The sequence below is a fragment of the Carassius gibelio genome, chromosome A19, assembly GCF_023724105.1.
Source record: "Carassius gibelio isolate Cgi1373 ecotype wild population from Czech Republic chromosome A19, carGib1.2-hapl.c, whole genome shotgun sequence".
NCBI lineage: Eukaryota > Metazoa > Chordata > Actinopteri > Cypriniformes > Cyprinidae > Carassius > Carassius gibelio.
In genome coordinates, this window is record NC_068389.1 from 28989954 (window position 1) to 29012551 (window position 22598).

A 22598-nucleotide genomic window follows, 5' to 3' on the forward strand; every position below is an offset into this window, starting at 1 on the left:
AATTTTACATCGCGATTCTGTTGAAGATCATTCGATCTGTGATTGTCACACAATAAAATGATCTACATCATCAGATTCCTGAGAATGAGAGCTTTCTTGTGATATATGACTTGACTGTTTTGTGAAAAATATTTTAAATACACATTCTTACGAAAACGTATTCGCAATCGTTAGATGGAAATTTATGGGGGGGGGAAATATATTTCTTAGCTTAATTTGACTACTTTATGTATCATAAAACCCCAATTAATGGTATTCTTTGTAAAGAAAACACTCTAAGCTTTCAAATGAACCCATTTTTGGGCAAATGCCATATAAGGAAGGATATGCAAATGAGACACAAACATGTGGCATGCTATTTTCGGACCCGGTACCGGGTCTGCAGAGTTTAAATGGATAAATATCATTCAATGACGGTAAAGAACATTAAGAGATGAAAATCATATCTGAAGCACAACTATAATATTCATTTTGTTTAAAATGCACATATTTATTACAGTTTGTTAAAACTGCTTAGGCACTAAAAGCACTCAATTAATCCATTCACTCATACACCTAAACCTTAGACCAACTGTGTTTGGAGAAATAAATTATTTTTACCCCCTTGCATTTCTGTTTACATTATATATATATATATATATATATATATATATATATATATATATATATATATATATATATATATATACTATGTGCGTGAGTATATGTGTGCATAGTTTTGCTTTTGCAATTTATGTGTGTGTTTTATGGTTTTGTGTTTAGGGTTTTGAGAAATGGAGCCATAGTTTCAAAAACGGAAAGCATTTAAAATAAATTAAGTAAAACAACAATGAATGAATTATGAAGCATGGATTGTATAAAAACTAGGGCCGGGACTCGATTAAAAAAATTAATCTAATTAATTAGAGGCTTTGTAATTAATTAATCGAAATTAATCGCATATAAATATTTGACCTGAAAACAGTGAGAAGTATTTTTTTTTCACATGGATTTATAGTATACCATTGAATAATGACTGAATACATAAGCTTAAGCAACAAAATATTGTTTATTTTTGTTCAACCAAGTCTAGCAGACCAGTGCAATTTTTGCCATGAAGTGTAGCAATAGCACATTTAGAAACAATTTAGAAATAGTACATTTCAGAAATTCAGGAAGCTTATAGGTGCTGGAACCTTCTGTAAAGAGTTTTTTAAGTAAAACACAATACTGTCAATTACATTCAGAACATTGGAAACACTGACTATTAGAAAACATCTCTCTGTTGCTTCAGAGGCCATAACATACTAAGTCCAACTCTCAACAACCTTGGCCAAAACAATAACGAGTTCAACATAAACTGTTGCACCAACAAAATAATACATAGTTCAACATAAAGTGTAAAGTCCACGCTAGCTGCTATATGTTTTGCGTTGAGGTGATACTTGAGGCTCGATGTGCTGCAGTGATATGCGAACGCTAGTTGGTGCTCCAGTATAATCGGTCCGCCGAAACAAATCCAGTGAGAAACGTTCCGCGGTGCAAAAATGAGTTATTAAAAATGCGGGAATTTTTTTTCTGTAATTAATTAATCTTAGTTAACGCGTTAAATTTTGTGTAATTAATTAATCTCAATTAACGCGTTAAAGTCCCGGCCCTAATAAAAACTTAATATAACAGTTTAAAAAGTTGAAGTTAAATGTAAAATATATAAGAAATGAACATTTCATATAAAAATTTAAGAAGTTTACAATATATATATATATATATATATATATATATATATATATATAATTTGAATGTTTAAGTTTAACAGACATTTTTTAATAGTTTGTTTAAAATAAAATATAATAAAAAGTTTTATTTTGATATTAAAGTTAAGTTTAAAAAGTTAAAGTTTAATATTAAATATAATAGAAAGTAAAGTTTAAAATAAAGTATAATAAAAAGTTTAGGATTTATCTAACAGTTTTGAAGCTTAAAAAGTTTGTTTAATATAAAATATTTAAAAATGCTACATTTTGGTTTTATGCAAACATTTTAAAGTTGAAAACATGTAAAATATAATAAAATGTTTGTTTTATATAAAAGTTTGTAAGTATAAAAAAAGTTAAATGTAGAATGTAATAAAAAGTTAAGTTTATCATAAAATACAAAAGGTGTAGCTTTTAATAAAAGTTTTAACTATGAAAAGTTTAATATAAAATATTCAAAAAGTTAAACTTAATATGAATTACAATTGATGACAAGTTTAATATAAATTATAATTAAGTTTTTATAAATTTTATAATATACGTTTAGGTTTCATTTAAAAGTTTTTAAGTTTAAAAAGTTTGAGTATAATAGAAATATAATAAAATATAATAGAAAAATTAGGTTTTATCAAGTTAAGTTTAAAAATATTAATATAGAGTTTGTTTAACAAATAAACAAAGTTTTTAAATTTTTAAGCTTTTTTAAAACAACTCTTCTAACACTGAGTAAAGCAGAAGTATACACACACACACACACACACACACACACACACACACGCACACACACACACACACACTCGACGTCAGCTGACTTCTGAGAAACTTTTGTTTTTGTTGCCATTTAAAGTCGCTGTTGCTAACAGGAAGGCAGAACAGTCAGAGCCAATCAGAGAGCAGCAGGAAGTTCAGGCGTTTGTGTGTCTGTGTGTGTGTGCGTGTGTGTGTGTGCGTGTGTGTATGTGTTTTGTTGGTGGCTAAAACTAGTAGAAATTCCAAACACTCCTTCAGCTTTTTGACATTTAAGTCTGTGTGGTTAGCAGTGGGTGGAATGACTGAAATTCTATTCTACTCTGGCATAAAGAATTTAACATCTTTTCCTCATTGCACACATATGTCAGATTCATCATGCGTGTTCTCTGGTATCAGGATATAAATCGTATGATGACCATTGACCTCTAGTACACTCATTATCAGAGCTGTAAACATGCATTAATGCACTGCAAACCCAACCGAGACAATCCTGCATTTACATGTCAACATTACATTTCTGTCTTTTCTTTTAAATAAATATAAAAATATATATATAGCATTCAAAAATAATCAATTTGAATTTCTTATGAATCTAAATTTGATTACATTTCAAATTTTATTGCACATTATTCACTAATTGTTCTCATAGCAAGTAGAAATGTTCCTATGTTTCATACATATGTTAAAATATTTGCTTTAAGGAATGACTCTAAAGCTAAAAAACATATTTTTTTCATGCACAGTTTTGCTTTCAGACTAATGTTTATTTTATTGCACTTTGTTTATCGTCTATAGATTAAAATTACAAGACATAATAAAAAAAAAGTTTGTTTCTGCACTTCAGCAGCACTTACATTCACCAAAATCTTATAGTTTTATTCCTCTCTATATTCTAACGTCTGCTCATATTTCTTTCCCACTTATACAACATTTTACTCTTGAAATCCCCTCTGGAAAAAGCATCGCCTGTAATTTGACGATAAGATCACACAGGAATGATAAACATTCTGGCTTCCTGTCTGGAAATTTATGCAAATAAGTGTGTATTTAATTAGATTATGCCTCACTCACAAATTTACTTGTTAAACAAAACGATAGTGATTCATCAGCTTGGGAGGTCAGGTGCGATCTGTTAATATTTATCCTCTTGTTGTGTCTTACTTTAAACTAGAACTGGAGTCTGTGAAACATAAAGGATGTTTGTTTAGTTTCACCAAACAAACCTTGTTTACATTCCAGTGTTTCCCAGCAGATATGAATCATCACCGATGAATAAAACGAAACGAACGATGGAGCAAACACAGCTTATGTAAGAGTCAGCGGACGCTGGGGGAAGGGCAGGGGTGTGTGTTCAAGATCGAGTTACTTCCTGTTTTCATCTTCTGCTTCATTACAGAGGAAGTTCAGACACTCAAGACAGACAACAGAGAGAGAGAGAGAGAGAGAGAGAGACAGGGAGAGGGAGAGAGAGAGAGAGAGAGAGAGAGAGAGAGAGAGACAGGGAGAGGGAGAGGGAGAGAGAGAGAGAGAGAGAGAGAGAGAGAGAGAGAGAGAGAGAGAGAGAGAGAGAGAGAGAGTTCTTATCTGTGATGTTTGTGGTCTGAGAAACAGCGGATGGTTCTGCTGTCCGTACTCGAGGAAATTCTTTGAGTTTGTAGACATTTACACACACACACACACACACACACACACACACACATACACACACACACACACACACAAATTAATACTTTTTAAGATCAAAAGTGTTAGTACATACTGGTATAGCTTGAATTCACTGTAAGTCACTTCGGATAAAAGTTTCTGCTAAATGCATAAATGTAAATGTAAAGACATTTTTAATGTTACAGAAGAGTCAATTACAAATAAAATCTGTTCTTTGAACTTTCTATTCATCTATGAATCATGGAAAATAAAAAATATCACAGTTTCCACAAAAATATTGTGCAGCATGACTGTGTTCAACACTGATAATAATCAGAAATGTTTCTTGAGCAGTAAATCATCATATTATCATGATTTCTGAAGATCATGTGACACTGAAGACTGGAGGAATGATGCTGAAAATACAGCGGAGCATCACAGAAATAAATTACACTTTAACACAGTTTTAAATTGTAATAATATTTTTCTATTTTACTCTATTTTTACTCTATTGATGAGCAGAAGATACTTTCTTAGAAGATAAAAAAGTTAATATTCTAAACTTTTGACTGCCACTATATATATTAACAAATGCATGGTTTTTAATATATATATATATATATATATATATATATATATATATATATATACACAGTATTGAAAACCATGCATTTGTTTTAACAACACACACACACACACACACACACACACACACATCTACTCTGAACAAAATTATAAACACAATACTTTTGTTTTTGCACCATTTTTCATGAGCTGAACTCAAAGATCTAAGACTTCTTCTACGTACACGAAAGGACTATTTCTCTGAATTATTGTTCACAAATCTGTCTAAATCTGTGTTCGTGAGCACTTCTCCTCTGGTGAGTTAATCATCCACCTCACAGGTGTGACATATCAAGATGATGATTAGACAGCAGGATTATTGCACAGGTGTGTCTTAGGCTGGACACAATAAAAGGACACTCTAAAATCTGCAGTTTTACTGTATCGGGGGATCCAGGGGGCTCTGAAAACCAGTCGGTATCTTGTGTGAGGACGATTTGCCTCACGCAGTGCAACACATCTCATCACAGAGTTGATCAGGTTGTTGATTGTGGGATGTTGGTCCACTCCTCTTCAATGGCTGTGTGAAGTTGCTGGATATTGGCAGGAACTGGGACACACTGTCGTATACACTGATCCAGAGCATCCCAAACATGCTCAATGGGTGACATCTCCGGTGTATATGCTGGCTGTGCAAGAACTGGGATGTTTTCAGCTTCCAGGAATTCTCTGGTGCAACATGTGGTGATGGTTGTGGATAAATGATGGTTGTGGATGAATGTTCTCTGTGCATTCAAAATGCCATCAATAAAATGCACCTGTGTTTGTTGTCCATAACATACGCCTGCTCATACCATAACCCCACCGCCACCATGGCCCGCTCGATCCACAACGTTAACATCAGTACACCACTCACCCACACGACTCCATACACGCTGTCTGCTCTTTACAGTGAAAACTGGGATTCATCCGTGAAGAGAACACCTCTCCAAAGAGCCAGACGCCATCGAATGTGAGCACTTGCCCACTAACTTCTGTGGCATTGTGCAAAGCTGCAGATTTTAGAGTGGACTTTTATTATGTCCAGCCTAAGCCACACCTGTGCAATAATCACACAGTCTAATCAGCATCTTGATATACCACACCTGTGAGGAGAAGTGCTCACGAACACAGATTTAGACAGATTTGTGAACAATATTTGAGAGAAATAGGCCTTTTGTGTGCATTGAAAAGTCTTAGATCTTTGAGTTCAGCTCATGAAAAATGGGGTAAAAACAAAAGTGTTGTGTTTATAATTTTGTTCAGTATATATCCTTTTGTCATGTTCGTCGTTCTCTGAGAAGATTACGGTCAAATGAACACATTTTGGTGAATTTTGGAGTCATTTTGTATTTCATGCAGTGATACTGTTGATGTGTAAAGTCAAATAGAGGATCAGCTGATATTATACTGTCAGAGTAAACACACACACACCTTTCTCAGAAATGTCTATGGTGTGTGCTGATGGTGTCAGATATCTGCTGCTGAACACACACACACACACACACACACTGATAAAGGAGACGCAAAGGTTCATTAGTGTGTTTATGTGTGAAAACCTTCCCTTAAATGATTCAGGTTGCTCAGGTTAATCTTACTGATGTTCATGAGAAATGCATGTATTTGTAAGCTGCAAGGGTGTTGTTGTGCAGGACTGCTGTGTGTGTGTGTGTGTGTGTGTGTTTATCTTGTCTTAGATGCTGCTGTCAACCAGAAATGCAGAGCGCAACACTTCAGATGCGACGGGTGTTTGTGTCGTGCTCTGTCTTTGCTGAATTGCAATGTAAACTAGAAAAGCATCAACACACTGAACCAGATGACAGAAACCACACACACACACACACACAGAGAGAGAGAGAGATGAGATATGTCAGACTGCTGCTGTGTGGTTTTGCTGCACTAGAACTAACACAAACACACGCAGAAACATCTGCAGATCCCCAAACACATCTGGACAGAACCGTCTGAATGAAGACTGAAGTCTGGATCACACGGTGCTTGTGATATATTTACATTAACTAGCGGCATCATTCTCTAACTAGATGAGTGTGTGTCTTCATCAGGTTTGGAGAAATGCAGCACTGCATCAGTGTCTCATCAACGGATGCTCTGCAGTGAATGGGTGCCGTCAGAATGAGTCTGATAAAAACATCACAATAATCCACAGCACTCCAGTCCATCAGTGAACATCTGGAGAAGACAAAACCTGAAACACATCCAGCATTAAGATGATTTTAACTCAAACACATAGAGTCTATAATCCAGAATAACACTTCCTCCAGTGAAGAAGTGCATCTGCTGTTGTCTCTCTCATATTAGTTTAGATCTGTTTAAACACTGCTGGATCTGTGCAGATTTCTCTCCTGATTTTTTACTGGAGGTAAGTCCAATTTAGGAACACTGCAATTTATGAGAAATTTTGCAAAAGCAGCTTCTTATAGATGAGTAATACTTTTTAAGACATGTTTAAGACCTGCACAAATAAAAATTTATATCATATGAGCTGTAAAAGCATAATTTACAGTTAAAATGTTTTCACAAAAACAAAGTTTTCTAAAACTATAAACTTTACATTTCAGCCTTTAAACCATTGTTAAGAAAATTGATGAGTCAAAAGTATTATTATATTAATTTAAACAATTATTATCAATAAGTTATGATATACATTAAATAACAAATTAGGGGTGTGCGATATTGACAAAAAATTATATCTCAATAATATTCTAGAATTAAACGATAACTTGACAATATTTTGTTGAGTGTTATGCATTTTTTAAGAATAAAAAGTGCTTTTGTTTTCTCCTAGATTTCTCCTAGATACACACACATCTCCCTGAGATGACTGCTTCAACACTGTGTTACTGAAGCCACGCCTTCTTTATTTGCGTCGACATTTGGGCGGCTTTATGCAAATTTTCCACACAGTGATGTAGACATGTGGGGGCGTGTTTAAATGAGGTGTGTGTGAGTATCAACTTTGATAAAGAATATCTCTTTGGCTTTGAGACTTTAGTTTTTAAAACAAGTCTCTTATTAACTACTTCTTTAACTGTTATATTAAATCAGTATCACATTTGTTATGCTTACTTTTGCTTCCTGTGATATTAACCATATGAAATTGTGATAATCCTTCATGCTTTTTAATTGGACCGATTAAGGCATGCAGTGAAAGTGAAACTTACTAGACTTCACCTAATGTGTGTGTAAAGTCTGTGATTACTCGTATCGAATCACACCTCATACTTACGATTAACACAGACCATACATACTGCACAAACTTCTCGATCCGCCGGTTCACAGTTTAAGCTCTGTGGGTCTGCAGTGTACCAGAAACACTGAAGCAATGCCAGGATTCAGTTAAAGCCTGAGGAGCCACATTATCTTTCCTGCATTACACGGTGAAAACCACAACGGAAAGCATTTAGAGGAATTAGAAGCCTTGGCTGCGTTTTAGAGCAGTTTTCACTTTTGGTTGACAGGAGAGACTCTGAAATTAAATCAGTTTCACTTCTCTTTGTCTAAAAGGTCAATAACATCAATTGCAAAGTAAAGCAATGAAATCAAACGATGCAGACACCAGGTGCATTACTGAACACTTTTTATTAAAAAAAATAAGATCTGAAAATCTCTTCTTGCTGGTCGCTGGCTGACGCCAAGCTCAGTCTTTGGTGCAGTGCATGCTGGGATGGCGAGCGCATGTCGAGCTGGAAGCGGAGTCCAGCGGAGCGCAGCAGGAACCCGGCTCCTAACCTCACGCTAGTGTACGCTTCAGCGTCTGAGGACGAGTGCGGCGGTCACAAGAGCGATGGGAGACGGGGTCACCGGATCAGGAACGCCAGACCGGCTCCGATCCCGGCACATCCCACAACAGCCATCAGAGCGCTGCGGACCGCCGACTCCACATCCTCCACACGGAAGAACTCCTCGAACCCATGCTGCACAGACACAGAGACAAACCGTTCAAAACACAGTCATGTCTAAACACACATCATCTGTGACCCTGGAGCAGATGGATCAAAACTTAACTTTTGATTAGTAATATGCATTGCTAAGACCTCCGTTTGAACCCCACCCACATTTGCTCAAGTTTCTTGATGCAACAAGGTTAGTTAAAAATAGCCCTTCTTTGAGCACATTACGAGGGTGGATGAAGATGTGGGCGAGTTTAACAGTGGTTTCTCAGCTGGTGTGATACATGAGCTCCTCTGATTGGACGGAGCCTCACACACACACACACAGGGCTCTGAATCATGCAGTGAAGGACACACACACACACACACATGCTCCAGTCTCTCACCCAGCTCTTGTTGTTGAGGAGCCAGTCGTGCTGTTCTGAGATCAGATAGCAGGAGATCTGCTCGGCCACCGTCTCCACACACCGCTCTCTCTGCATCTCCTTCAGCTGCTGACACACCACGGCTCCGAACGCCACCAGACTCACGATCCGGCCCCAGTTCGTCGTGTGGTCTCTGAACATGGATCTGGCTATAGAGCTGATGAAGCTCATGTCGTCCGCTTGAGAGTCCAGCTGCAGACGCTGCAGCATTCCTGCACACACACACACACACACACTTCAGTAACTCCACCCTGGTCAGGTATGACATTGTTCAGAAACACTCCTCAGACACTGACAATCACAAGCCCCGCCCCTTTTCAGGTTAATTAATGCTCAAAACAAAGAAGAGGAACTAAATGAACTAGGAAATGCGGATCAAACCAGAATTACAACTCACTGGAAAACAGTAAAATCACAAACGAGTTTTAAATTTGAAATCTATTTTCAGCAATCATTGCAATTTTACAGTTTAAGTAATTTTGTGCAGTCATTTTTAATGGTTATATCAATTATAATTAGATTTTTTTTTTTTTTTTTTTTTTTTTTAAGTACTGATGTTAAATTAAACTGAAGTGAGCAGTCTTGGATGACTGGAATAATATTTTTATATTTTATCAATTAATGTTTTTGCAAGTGAAGGAAATTTATCGTTTTAATTTTGGTTTCGGTTTTAGTCAACTATAATAATCCAGTTGCAAAAATAACCTCAGTTTTATTAATTAGGGGTTAATGCAGTAACAACTGATTGCAGATCAGGCTCGAGGCGTTTTCATAAAACAACAATTCCTTCGTTACGAAAGAGAAAGCGGTTTTCGTGAGATCGAGAGAGATTGTGACCGATTGCGTGTTAAAGTGACTCCGTGGCACAGCGCTTTCGAAAGAGTTTCTCTGTAAACCCGCTGAACTCAGACCAGAGTGTGTATAAACAGACTCCGAGCCGGGGTTTTCTGCTTCCTGTAGGCGGCTGATAAGCGGAACTCGCGCCGTTCCGAGAAATATGACGAACTTTGCGGTTTGACCAGATAAAAAAAACCCTAACCCTACTGAGAAATAACACAACACCCTGACCGAGAGAGAAACTAACTTACTGGTTCGTTAAGGTCAAATAAGAACAACAACCACAAAAAAATAATAATTTCAAATGTATACCAAAGTGATTCTATTTACATTTACATGATCCAATCTGCTATTTTTTTTTTTAGTTACGTGGGCTAATGTTAAAAACATGGCAAAGGAAGATGTACTGAAGAGTGATAAAATAATCACGGATATGTATTATTATTATTATTATTATTATCGATAAACTGACAACAAACGAGTCGAACAGCCGCGCTGGGAGCGCGCATCTTTGTTGGGGGTCTCGCGAACGCGCATGAGTCTTACCTTTGTAAGTGATCTGGTGCTTTATGAGAATGTCCGCCACGACGCGCCTCATTGTCGGTAACGCGTGATGACGCTTCCGGTCAGTCGGACACATGCCCGTGTGCGTGCGGTAGAAGTCTAGCAGAAGCTGCCGCGTGTCCAGCTCCAGTTCGGCGGAGCCCAGCTCTCTCGGGTCCGGGGTGTTCGGTAGAGAGCCGTCCCTCGCGGACACGAGCCGCCCGTCCAGTTGCAGCCCCTTCAGGCCGTTCGTCCCGGGCCTCATCGGCTTCAGCGCGGCGTCCGTTTCCTCCGCGTACCCGTCGAGTTCGTCTTCCGTGCACGGCTTGAGCGCGGGCCCGGGTACAAGCGCCGTGTGCGCGCCCTGCGCGAAGACACTCAACGCCGTTCGTTTAATCCCAAAAGTCAGAGCCATATTTCTTATCACGAGGTGAAAGAAAGCGATTTATATATAATAAAACAAAAACTTAAAATAGATCTAAACGAGTAGGTTAAAGTTTCGAGTAGAAGGTTAAAGCTTAGTCTTTGAAAGGAGATAGTGATAGTGCTCGTCCTGGGTCGACACTCTTTTGTGCAGAGTGAAGCGGAAGTAGTTCGGTTGCTGGATGCTTTTATAGAGCATCAGTCCCGCCCACAGACGGGGGTAAAGTGGGCGGAAGTAAATTTCCCATTCATTTCTCCCAATGACCTTAGAAAAAATCCGTATCTAAAGAATTTTAGAGCATGTGTGAGGATAACCAGCTACGGCTGAACTCATAAGCATACAACATATCATTTCGAGTGAAAAACTTTACAGAAAATTAAAAAAAAAGTCAAAGGTAAAAGACTGTACATATTTTCATTTCAAGCGAAGGAAGTATTCCCTTAAAGCCTTATATGGATTTCCTCTGGAACTACGTCATTGGTTCATTGGGTTGTTTCGAACTGGCTGTGGCTTGAATGAACCACTAAAGATTATAAATAACGCTTTAAGTCAAACTGTCATAATATTGAGCTGAAACGAGGGAAATACAGGCCTAATCCAATAGCTCGAGGTAAAATGATAAGTTAGTATCAGTGTTGGGACAAGTTACCCTGTTTAAAATGTAACAAGTAGTGTTTTTCAATTACTTTATTGGTGTAATTGATCAGATATTATTACTTTTCTACATTTCTAATGTTTTTTAGCTGTTAATTATTATGAAACATTTAAATCGTGCTGGACTTAAATCAGACTTTGGGATCATTCTGAGATTAAATCAATCATACGCAGCACAAAAAGACAAAGAAGTTTAACTGACTGTAAACATTTATTTCAAATGCTAACATAAAATATTTGCCAAATATTTAACACACACACACACACAATCATCATCATCAAAAAGTGTGTTCATACATCACTCTGTTCACTGTACACATTCATTCATGCACATCATTCTTCAGTCAGACACACTGAAAGCATGTGTGTGTGTATGTGTGTGTGTGTGTGTGTGAGTTCCAGGAGTCCAGTAGGGATGGGCGATATGACCAAAATCTTACATAACAGTATGAGTTATATAATCTTTACTATCACTTCTTATCAATTTAAAACATTCTTGTTGAATAAAGGTTTTAATTACTTTAAAAAAGAAAGAAAGAATAAAACTGTACTGACCCCAACCTTTTGAACAGTAGTGTATATTTTTAGAAAAGATTTCTATTTTAAATAAATGCTATTCTTTTTAACTTTTTATTCATCAAAGAACCCTGAAAAAAAATATTAAGTGTCAAAACAGTAATAAATCAATATAATTTAATGATTTCTGAAGATCATGTGACACTGAAGACTGGAGGAATAATGCTGAAAATACAGCTGCATTTCACAGAAATAAATTACACTTTAATGTGTACTAAAATAGAAAAAATTTTACATCATAATAATATTTCACATTATTACTGTTTTCCCTGTATTTCTGATCAAATAAACGCAGCCTTAATAAGCAGATCACATGTAAAAACATGAAAATTCGTTCTGATGCCAAACTTTTGACCTGTGTGTGTGTATATATATATATATATATATATATATATATATATATATATATATATATATATATATATATATATATATATATATATATATATATAGCCTATATATTTTTTTTTTATTTATTTTTTTTTTTTTCAAATACATAAGAGTTCAGGGCTTTTCTGGAGATTGAACACACACATTTAATCATCATTTCAGATTGCAAACAATCAGTTTGTTTATTATATATTGTCTATATAAATTTTTTTAAAGGTTTGGAATCAGTATGATACGTCATATATATTTTTTGGAACCTTTGATCTTTTTTTCAGGATTCTTTGATGAATAAAAAAAATAAAAAGAACAGCATTTATTCCAAATATAATTATTTTGTAACAATATTAACTACCGTTCAAAAGTTTGGGATCAGTACATTTTCTTTCTTTTAGTTTTTATTTGGAAAGAAATGAATGCTTTTATTCAGTAAGGATTTGTTAAATCGATAAAAAGTGATACTAAAGATGTATATAGTATTAAAAGATTTCTAATGATGCTGAAAATTCTCACAGAAATAAATTACAGTTCAACAGATGTTCACACACACACACACACACACACACACACACACACACATATATATGATTGATTATTAATGTTAACATATACTGTTTTAACGGGTTTATTATTAATATATTATAACACTTATTTATTAGTAACCCTTATATTACTCTTATTTTATATTAATATAATAAAATATGCATATGTATTTATAATAAAACGATGATTTGTTTATCAAGATGATCAGATGATCTGAATGATAACACAATAGTCTTCTGTAGAACTGCTTTCCAGCCTAAATCGAATTTGATTCATAAATGATGAACTGTAACATCATTAACAAATAAGTTTTTCACGTTTATCTCTTTGAATCGAAGCACTATAAATAAAGCACTACAGAAATAAATGTGTCTTGACTATTTGTACTTCAGAAATCTGTCTCTCAGCAAAACAAACGTAGTAGGACAAACACCAACCAATAGGAATGGAGCATGTTTGTGACTGACCGAGTGCTCAACCAATCAGAGTGAGGAGCGTAGCGTGGGCGTGGCCTCCGCGAGTCACACTCGGCGTAATCCTAAATCACGATTTCTTTTCCTTCACGTATTAACACACAGCATTTTCAGATAAACATCAAAGACTATAGAAGCTCTTCTATTCGCGACTGAACTTCGGAGCGACTAATTTATGGACTTTTTTATGTGTTATTATTCCTCTCATTGATCGGTACCTGCCTCTCCTGTGTTTTAATCATAATGAAAACTATGTAACTTTACCCAGAAAGCTGAATAAACACCATTAACCCCAAACCAGTTCTTTGTGAGGTGTTTTGGCATGAATGTGAATAAAATGCCGAGGGCTGAGCGCTGTTGAACCAAAAAGCGCTTCAAAACATGCAACATACATATTCTGAAACACACGGAACTCACATGTTTTGACATTTAAATTATGATACAACAATATTGAGTGAAATGTACAACGTTTATGTTTTGTGTCAGGATCGCGTAGGATTTTTTTCCACATTTAACTTGAAAACAAGTTACAGAAACTCACGAAATTGGCGAATTATAGCTCTGAAATTATCGATATGTATTTACACAATCATATTAAATAGAGTTGAGGAAATTTTGAAGTACGGCCGCACACAGAACAGGTGCGCCGTTTGAGCGCTCTGATTGGATGAGCGGCGCTTGAAGCGTGTCCTGATTGGTTGAGGGCCCGCAGGGGCGTGTCCGCAGGTGAAGCGCTAGTGCACTGCTGAGTGTACAGAGAAGTGAACACAGTCTAAGACCAAAATCTGAGTTGGACGTCAGGATAATTTTATAAACAGGCAGATGTGGTGAGTTGAAGCATTTTTATGATAGTGACTGATGACTAAATAAGACAAGCTGAGGAACTGTTTCCATACCTGCTAAAATGTTTTTAAATTCTGAGGATTTCTTTTGACTTATATTGTGCTTTTGGAGGGTGAGTGATTTCTGAGGGTTCGCTATCCCCAAACAGACTCAAATGATTTGCGATCCCGCTCCGAACTCCCGAACTGATTCAAATGATTCGCGATCCCCAAACAGACTCAAATGATTCGCGATCCCGCTCCGAACTCCCGAACTGATTCAAATGATTCGCGATCCCCAAACTGAATCAAATGATTCACGATCCCGCTACGAACTCCTGAACTGACTCAAATGTTTTGGGAAACCGCTCTGAACTCCCGAACTGATTCAAATGATTCGCGATCCCCAAACAGACACAAATGATTCGCGAAACCGCTCCGAACTCCCGAACTGACTCAAATGATTCGCGATCCCGCTCCGAACTCCCGAACTGATTCAAATGATTCGCGATCCCCAAACAGACACAAATGATTCGCGAAACCGCTCCGAACTCCCGAACTGACTCAAATGATTTGCGATCCCGCTCCGAACTCCCGAACTGACTCAAATGATTCGCGATCCCGCTCCGAACTCCCGAACTGATTCAAATGATTCGCGATCCCCAAACAGACACAAATGATTCGCGAAACCGCTCCGAACTCCCGATATGTACTGAAACTGTATTTGCTTAGCGGTTTTGGAAAATGACTAAGTTCCACTTTATGTCGTCTTTTTTTTTTTTTAAGCTGTACATGTGGAAAGTGCAGTTTGATGACACATCTCATGTTGTTTACTTGATGTGCTTACGCGCCGATAGCTGTTAACAACACAGAGATATTTGAAGCAGTTTTACTCACCGCCTGCGGTTCCAACACACGATCGTGACCCTTTTTCGTTGGGACTGCATCATCCTTAAGAAATAAACGATGTGCAAATCCGGCATCAAACTGGGCCTTGTTTGTAAAACAAGCATCTTCGAAATGCAGGGAACAAACACAAACACTTGCACAACTCCGTTGATGCTGTGTAAAAAAAAACTCCATCCACTGGTCTCTTAATGCTGTTTCTCTTTTGGTAATCTGTGCAGGGTTGTCTTGCCCTGGCAACCAAAAACACACTTCTTTTGTGACATTTGGCGACGCTCTCGCTCTGATCAGTGAAGTCTGTTGTGCTCTCAGTGCTCTGCTATACGGGAGCGCGCGCTCTTCCGGCAGAAGTGCCTCAGGACCCATATAAGGAAATTCTGCTCCATCTAACGTCACACAGAGCCATACTCGAAAAAAACTTTCCCAAACTTGTGACAAACCGGAAGGAGTATTTTTGGAACAGAAATACTCCTTCAAACCTACAACTTAATTTTTTAAACTTTGTCCATGTTTAGCATGGGAATCCAACTCTTTAACAGTATAAAAAACTCAGTATGCATGAAATAGCATTTCACCCCCTATTTAAATATCATCTGCTAGTGCAAAGCAAATCTGGCGGAGCCTTTATCTTAATTTCGTTATTGCCAAATACCCATCTAAATTTAAAATTCATCTTAATTTAATTTGTTAAAAATGACTATTTTTTATTGGTGCGTTGGTCTATTTATAGGCTAAATGAGCCTATGTTTAGAATGCTGAGATGTTACAATGTCAGTTGTGTGCATTTATTCATTTATTCATTTAGCAGACGCTTTTATCCAAAGCATGTGTGCATGTTTAGTTTTATTCTGTACACTATCTATTATAAAGCAGAAATTATATGCAGCTGTTGCATTGTGTGCTTTTTTCACGCTGCAGTAAGAAAAAAACCTTCTGAAACTATACGTTTTTCTTTTTTTAGTGTAATTTTTTTTTTTTTTTTAATAATTTGTTTACATGCATCTTAAGTATACCTAAGAGCGTGAGGTGGGGGCGGCACGATCGTGCTCTGCCTAGAGCGGCATTTGAGCTTGCATCGGTCCTGGAGCTATATAATTATTCACATAATTTGTTTTGCATTTAATTCATAGAGTGGAAATCCTGTAGATAAACCTTTCCACTTTTTTTTCCACAGAACTTATATTCAGTTTTGTGAGGTGGTATGTGTCTCGGTTGAGTTTGAGCAAATTTGAAGTTAAACACAAATTTCTAACACACCTTATCTCTGAACTAAACCGGCTGGACCGGAGGCGTTACCCTCGTTAGTGTTTCACTGCTGCTGGAAGATGATTTGCATTGCACTCAACTGAAAACATCTAAAACTTGAGATGAAGCAAAGCATACTTTTACTTGCAAATGGAATTAATGTATCCCAAACAGATCATTTAAAGTGAAGCCCATTATACATGAGTTGGTCCAACTGTGAATGCAAGATGCCAAGTATTAATTTTTTGGGATAATTTATTGGAAACAGGGTATTATAGTTAAAACTAAATTAAATTAATTCAAAATTAAATAACAGTTTTAAATAAATAAATAAATGTAACTTTAACTAGAATAAAATAAAAGTAGAAAATAGTAGAATTATTTTTAGCTAGTTGCCAAGTCTACATCTCATTTATGTTTAATGTAAAACTGAAATAGAAATAATTAAAAATGTATGTATAGACATATTAATAAAAAGTAAGCTAATACAAACTACAAAAGCACAAAAAAATGAATAAAACTAAATAAAATGGAAAATATATCAAATAAAAATGCATTAAAATATTAATAAAAACTATAATAGCATATCAGTTATACTAAAATAAATTAGTCATTGCATAGTTTTATTAAAAAATAACTAATGTGCAGGTTTTTTTTAATGGCAAAATTCTATATTTTCTATCAAAATTCAAACAGCAAGAGCCTACATAATTGCTATACATTTTTATATTGTAATAAGGAAAATAAAAATTTTATTTGTGTATAATTTTCTCTACTTTTCTTAGCTATTATTATTTTATACATGAAACTAGCGTCTGTTGATGATATGGTGTTAAAAAATAAATACATTGACAATAATTCAGTCAGTGCTATTTTAATGTCATAGTGATACTGATATAGTTTTATTGTTTTACTATAACAATAAAAACAAAGTACAGCACTGCTAAATGTTAAAGTTTTAGAAATGTTGTAGATTAGCTGTGTTTTAGTGTCTGTGCAGGTGTTTACTCCAGATTAATGGTGTGTGTGTGCAGGTGCTGGTGAGTTCGTCTGATCCCACGGGTGACGTGCTGCTGGATGAAGCACTGAAGCTCATTAAGATCACTGACCCGCCAAAGGACATGTCCAGCTGGATCACGCTGCTGACCGGTGAGGCATTCCTAAATCAAGGCATCTTGACCTGCAAAATTACAGAAAAATGTACTTGCTTTCCCTTTAAGTTTTGCAGATGGTTTTAATTTTTTTTGTTACAAGCATACAATTAGTTTTATATATATATACTGTTAGGGATGTGAAGAAAGAGAACTCAAATGCAGATGATTCGTGCAACAGTTTATTTGGTACAATTGGCAGCCTCTGGTGCAATTCCCAACGGGACGTGGAAAACAAGACAGAGGATCTCCGGCATACGGCCAACCGAAAGACTCCTCGTCTAGACGTACTGAGCACAGCAGTGGAAAAAGGTCAGGAAAGAGACACACAGCGCAATCACAATGACAACACGGAGGCATCTCTGAATAAACGAGTGTACGGACGGAACAACGGCGTTGGATTCTTGGGAGGGGAATAAAGGTGGCTGGAAGCCTAAACAGCACTGGAAGGAAAACAAACACGTACTTTGGTAAGGGCTCCAATCAACCCCCAGCAGGGTTCGAGACCTTGGTCACACATAGCTATGGACTTCGCCACAGGCCTACCTCCATCTAATGGCAACATGGTAGTCCTTACTGTAGTGGACAGGTTCTCGAAGGCCACACATTTTATATAGCGTCCCACACCATGGAAGGCCACCAGAAGCGCTGCTTGATTGAACTACAGGTACGTGTCGCTCCTGGGTGGAAAGCTAGCACAAACAACAGGCTCTCAGGGCACTCCGCGGGAACTGTGATGTTGCGCAGAGCCGAGCGGACTCTGGATTCCACCCCCCAGGTGACCATCGCTACCAACCAATCGGGAGGCCGAATAGTCACCGGGAGGATGGATCTTAGTTCAGCCTCAAAGATCTGCAAAAGTGTGTCAGGCTTACCATTCTTGGACCCTGGATAATAGGAGATGTTAAAATTGAACCGACCGAAGAACAGTGCCCAGCAAGCCTGTCGGGAATTAAGTTGTTTAGGGTGCAAATGTATTCTACGTTTTTATGATCGGTCCGTAATTCTGTTCCGAGGGGGTTAAACAATGAGAAAAAATATGCAGTGGTGTACTCTCTCATCCGAAGGTGACCTCTACAACAAAATCGCCCCCGCTCCCACCTCTGATGCATCTACCTCCACAACGAACTGACAAGACGGATCGGGAGTAGCAAGAATGAGAGCCGAAACAAAGCGACTCTTTAAATTTCAAAATGCAGCCTGAGCCTGTGGTGACCATGTCTCTAAGCACATCACTGATGAGTGCCTGGAAGATCGCCGGGGAGTTAGAAAGTCCAAAGGGCATAACCAAATAATCAAAGTGCCACGTGGGGGTGTTGAAAGTGGTCTTCCTTTCGTCCCCCTCCCTAATCAGAATTAGGAGATAAGCATTGCGAAGATCTAACTTCATAAAGATGGTTGTCCCCTGTGAGTGCTCGAAGGCCGATGACATCAACGGCAAAGGATAACGATTCTTGACCGTGATGTAATTCAACCCCCGATAATCTATACAGGGATGGAGTGATCCATCCCTCTTCCCCACGAAGAAGAACCCCGCCCCAGCCGGAGAGGAAGAGGGCTGGATGATGCCAGCTACCTGAGAATCATTGATGTACTTCTCCATGGCCTCCTTCTCAGACCTGGAAAGAGAGTAAAGACGCCCCCTAGGTGGAGAAGTGCCAGGCAACAGATCTATTGCACAGTCTTACAGGCGGTGCGGAGGAAGAGATGAAGCTCGGGACTTACTGAAAACCGCTCTCAAGTCATGGTAAGCCTCTGGCACATTTGAGAGACCACACCCCACCGATGACGGGACCGGAGAACTATCCGGTTGTCAATGTGGATTGCGAGATCAACTAAACCGTCCGTCCTAAGCATGGAGCGATCAAACACTTTGCAGAGCTCCTCTGAAAACTCCTTAAACGAGCTGCAAAACTGATGTTCATTGTCCCACATGGCCGTTCCCCATTCTCTCACATGTCAGATTAAAAGTGTGATGGTGAATGCCATTTTAGATCGCTCCGTGGAAAAAACAAAAGGGCTGGAGTTAAAAAGTCAGCGAACATCACGACAGAAATGAACGGCATGAGTAGGGCTCACCTGAGTTTGGAGCAGGTGGATTAAGATGAGGTTCTGCATAACGGGAAGCAACTGTCTCTGGTTCGGATGGCCGGTGTACAACTGGAGTCACGGAAGGAATAATCTGAAGACGATCAAGCCGTTCTGTGATCTGTGTCAGTTGCAGTGAAAGCTCCGAAAAAGCGTGACGAGAAGTGGTGATCTTCTCCTGCTGTCTACCCAGCAGTGTGCCTTGCTGCCTGAGGATTCGGAGAACGTTGATCTCCTCTGCTGAGTCCATAATGGTCAGTAGACTCTATCAGGGACGTGAAGAAAGAGAACTCAAATGCAGAGGATTCATGCAACAGATTATTTGGTACAATTGAAAATCCAAAAATAATCCTACATGTAACAACTCTAGAGTCTTCTGTACAGACACCTGCAGAAGGACTCCTCGTCTAGACGTCCTGAGCACACCGGTGAAAAAAGGTGAGGAAACAGACACACAGTACAATCACAGTGACAACACGAAATCTACTGACAGCAAGGGACAGACACAGCAGAGAATAAAAGGGAGAATGGGAACAAGCGACAGGTGAGAGCAATCAGCTTGTGATCTGCACACACTGCACACACCTGCCCAGGTCACGAGCTGCAGAAAACGACAGGACACAGACAACAGGGAAGCCGATGAAGCACCCTGAACCCTGACATATACTACATTTTTCAAATAAAAAAAATGAAAGAAAAGAAGAATAAATGAATCAGGATTATTTTAATATTTATTTATATTTCGTATTAGCTTTTATTTTTAAAAAAATTGTTTCAATCATTTTTATTTTTTATTAGACTTAGTAATTATATTGTTTTTCATTTTTATTATTATTTTATTTTACAAAGATATTTATATTTAACATTAATTATCATATTTCAGTTTTGGTTTAAATGATTTTAATCTTATTTTATTTTAATTAATTGCTGAAGGTGACATTCTTAAAGTTTTAATTTAATTTAATTTAATAAAAACATTTTTTTAAATAAATATATATAGTTCTCTTTCAGAGCTCAAAATATGTAGTGGTCATCATGCGTCAAATATTAAAGAATGCTGGGAGACAAGAAGCATTCAAGCATGGTGGAGTGAATTGAGTTTTTCTGCTTGCTTTCAGGCGAGATGTGGAATCCCTTAAAGCGCCACTTCCAGATGTGTAACATGCGCGAGCGTCTGGTCGAGAGACTGGTGAAGAAGGGTGTTCTGAGCACAGAGAAGCAGTCCTTCCTGCTGTTTCAAATGACCATACACCCGCTGACGGACAGCAGTGTGATGCAGCGTCTGGTGCAGTGTCTGCAGGATGATCTGCTGAAGCACTGGACCAATGACTGGCATCACATGAGCCACCGTATGCTAGCGCTGATCCTGTTAGCACAGGCCGCAGGTGTTTGGAGAATGCACTTTCCTCGCTGAGTGATGACAACTACAAAAAGGCTAGCACACGCTTACGCAGCCTGCTAGAGACCGACCCCGACCTAGAGAGCACAAAGGTCATGACCCCTGCGGAGGAGGTGATCTGGGCCATGCTGGCGGCCTTCAACAGATCCTGAGACAACTACAGCCGACCCTCCCTACATAGACAGCAACCGAACTGACGAGACGCCTCGTAGTGTGCATAAAGCACAGGCTTGTATTTGGCACCACACATTCGCTAAAGTATAAAACAAACAGTTCTGTTACTTATACATGTTTTTGTATTTTAAACATTTTTGGCTTTAAATATTTTTAGTAATTTTAGTATTTAAACCAAAACCAAAGTAATGCTCAAGTTATATCAGATTTATTTTCTTTTTATTTTAATTACAAATGATTTTGAATAGTTTTAATTGACAATAACAACACTGAGCTTAATTTGACTTCATATTGATTTTAGTACTTCATCTTCAGATTTTATTTCAGTTATCTGCCAAGGTTTTTTTTATATATATATGAAATATTTGAACCCCCTAGGCAACATTTCACAGTTTTTGAAGTACTCAAATAATGAAATTAAAACTGGAACAAAAATAGAATAAAAACAATAAAGACCTTAAAAAACACACAACAAAATTCCTAAAACTTTTAAATAAAATTAAAGTGAAAAAAATAAAAATAATAATTATAATAATATCTGGTTACAGAAGTGGACATTCAGCTGAGACGGCCTTGCTCTCAGTTGTTGAAGCTCTAAGACTGGCAGGAGCAGAATCCAAATCTTCAGTACTTATCCTGCTTGATCTGTCCGCTGCTTTTGACACAGTTAACCACCAGATCCTCCTATCAACCCTACTGCCAAAGGGCATCTCAGGAACAACACTTCAATGGTTTGAGTCTTACCTATCAGATAGGTCCTTCAAAGTATCTTGGAGAGGTGAGGTGTCCAAGTCTCAGCATCTAACTACTGGGGTGCCTCAGGGCTCAGTTCTTGGACCACTTCTCTTCTCTGTCTACATGGCATCATTAGGTTCTGTCATTCAGAAACATGGCTTTTCATACCACTGCTATGCTGATGACACTCAACTCTACCTCTCATTCCATCCTGATGATCCAACAGTAGCTATTCGCATCTCAGCTTGTCTAACAGACATTTCTTCCTGGATGATGGACCATCACCTTCAACTCAACCTTGCCAAGACAGAACTGCTTGTGGTTCCAGCAAACCCATCGTTTCATCACAATTTCACCAACAAGTTAGGCACATCAACCATAACTCCTTCAAAAACAGCTAGAAACCTTGGAGTTATGATTGATGTGCCTGACATGATGGTGAAATTGTGATGAAACGATGGGTTTGCTGGAATGACTTTCTCAGACCACATTGCTAAAACTGTCCGATCCTGCAGATTTGCTAACACTAGCTTGCTCTATTCTTTTTCTATTCTATCTGTTTTCTTTTTATTTATT

At 37.7% G+C, this 22598-nt stretch overlaps 1 protein-coding gene and 1 pseudogene across 1 annotated transcript; one reads left to right on the forward strand and one right to left on the reverse strand.

Annotated features, from left to right (window-relative positions):
• Window positions 1–8311: 8311 nt before the first annotated feature.
• On the reverse strand, window positions 8312–11037 carry LOC127935123 (induced myeloid leukemia cell differentiation protein Mcl-1). Its single transcript, XM_052532734.1, has 3 exons — window positions 10450–11037; window positions 9028–9278; window positions 8312–8665 (listed from the first exon to the last, which is right to left on the reverse strand). The coding sequence occupies exons 1-3, from the start codon at window positions 10859–10861 to the stop codon at window positions 8549–8551; spliced, it is 780 nt and encodes a 259-aa protein (XP_052388694.1). The 5' UTR covers window positions 10862–11037; the 3' UTR covers window positions 8312–8548.
• Window positions 11038–13482: 2445 nt separating this feature from the next.
• Window positions 13483–21292, forward strand: LOC127935293 (Golgi phosphoprotein 3-like; annotated as a pseudogene).
• The last annotated feature ends 1306 nt before the right edge of the window (window positions 21293–22598 follow it).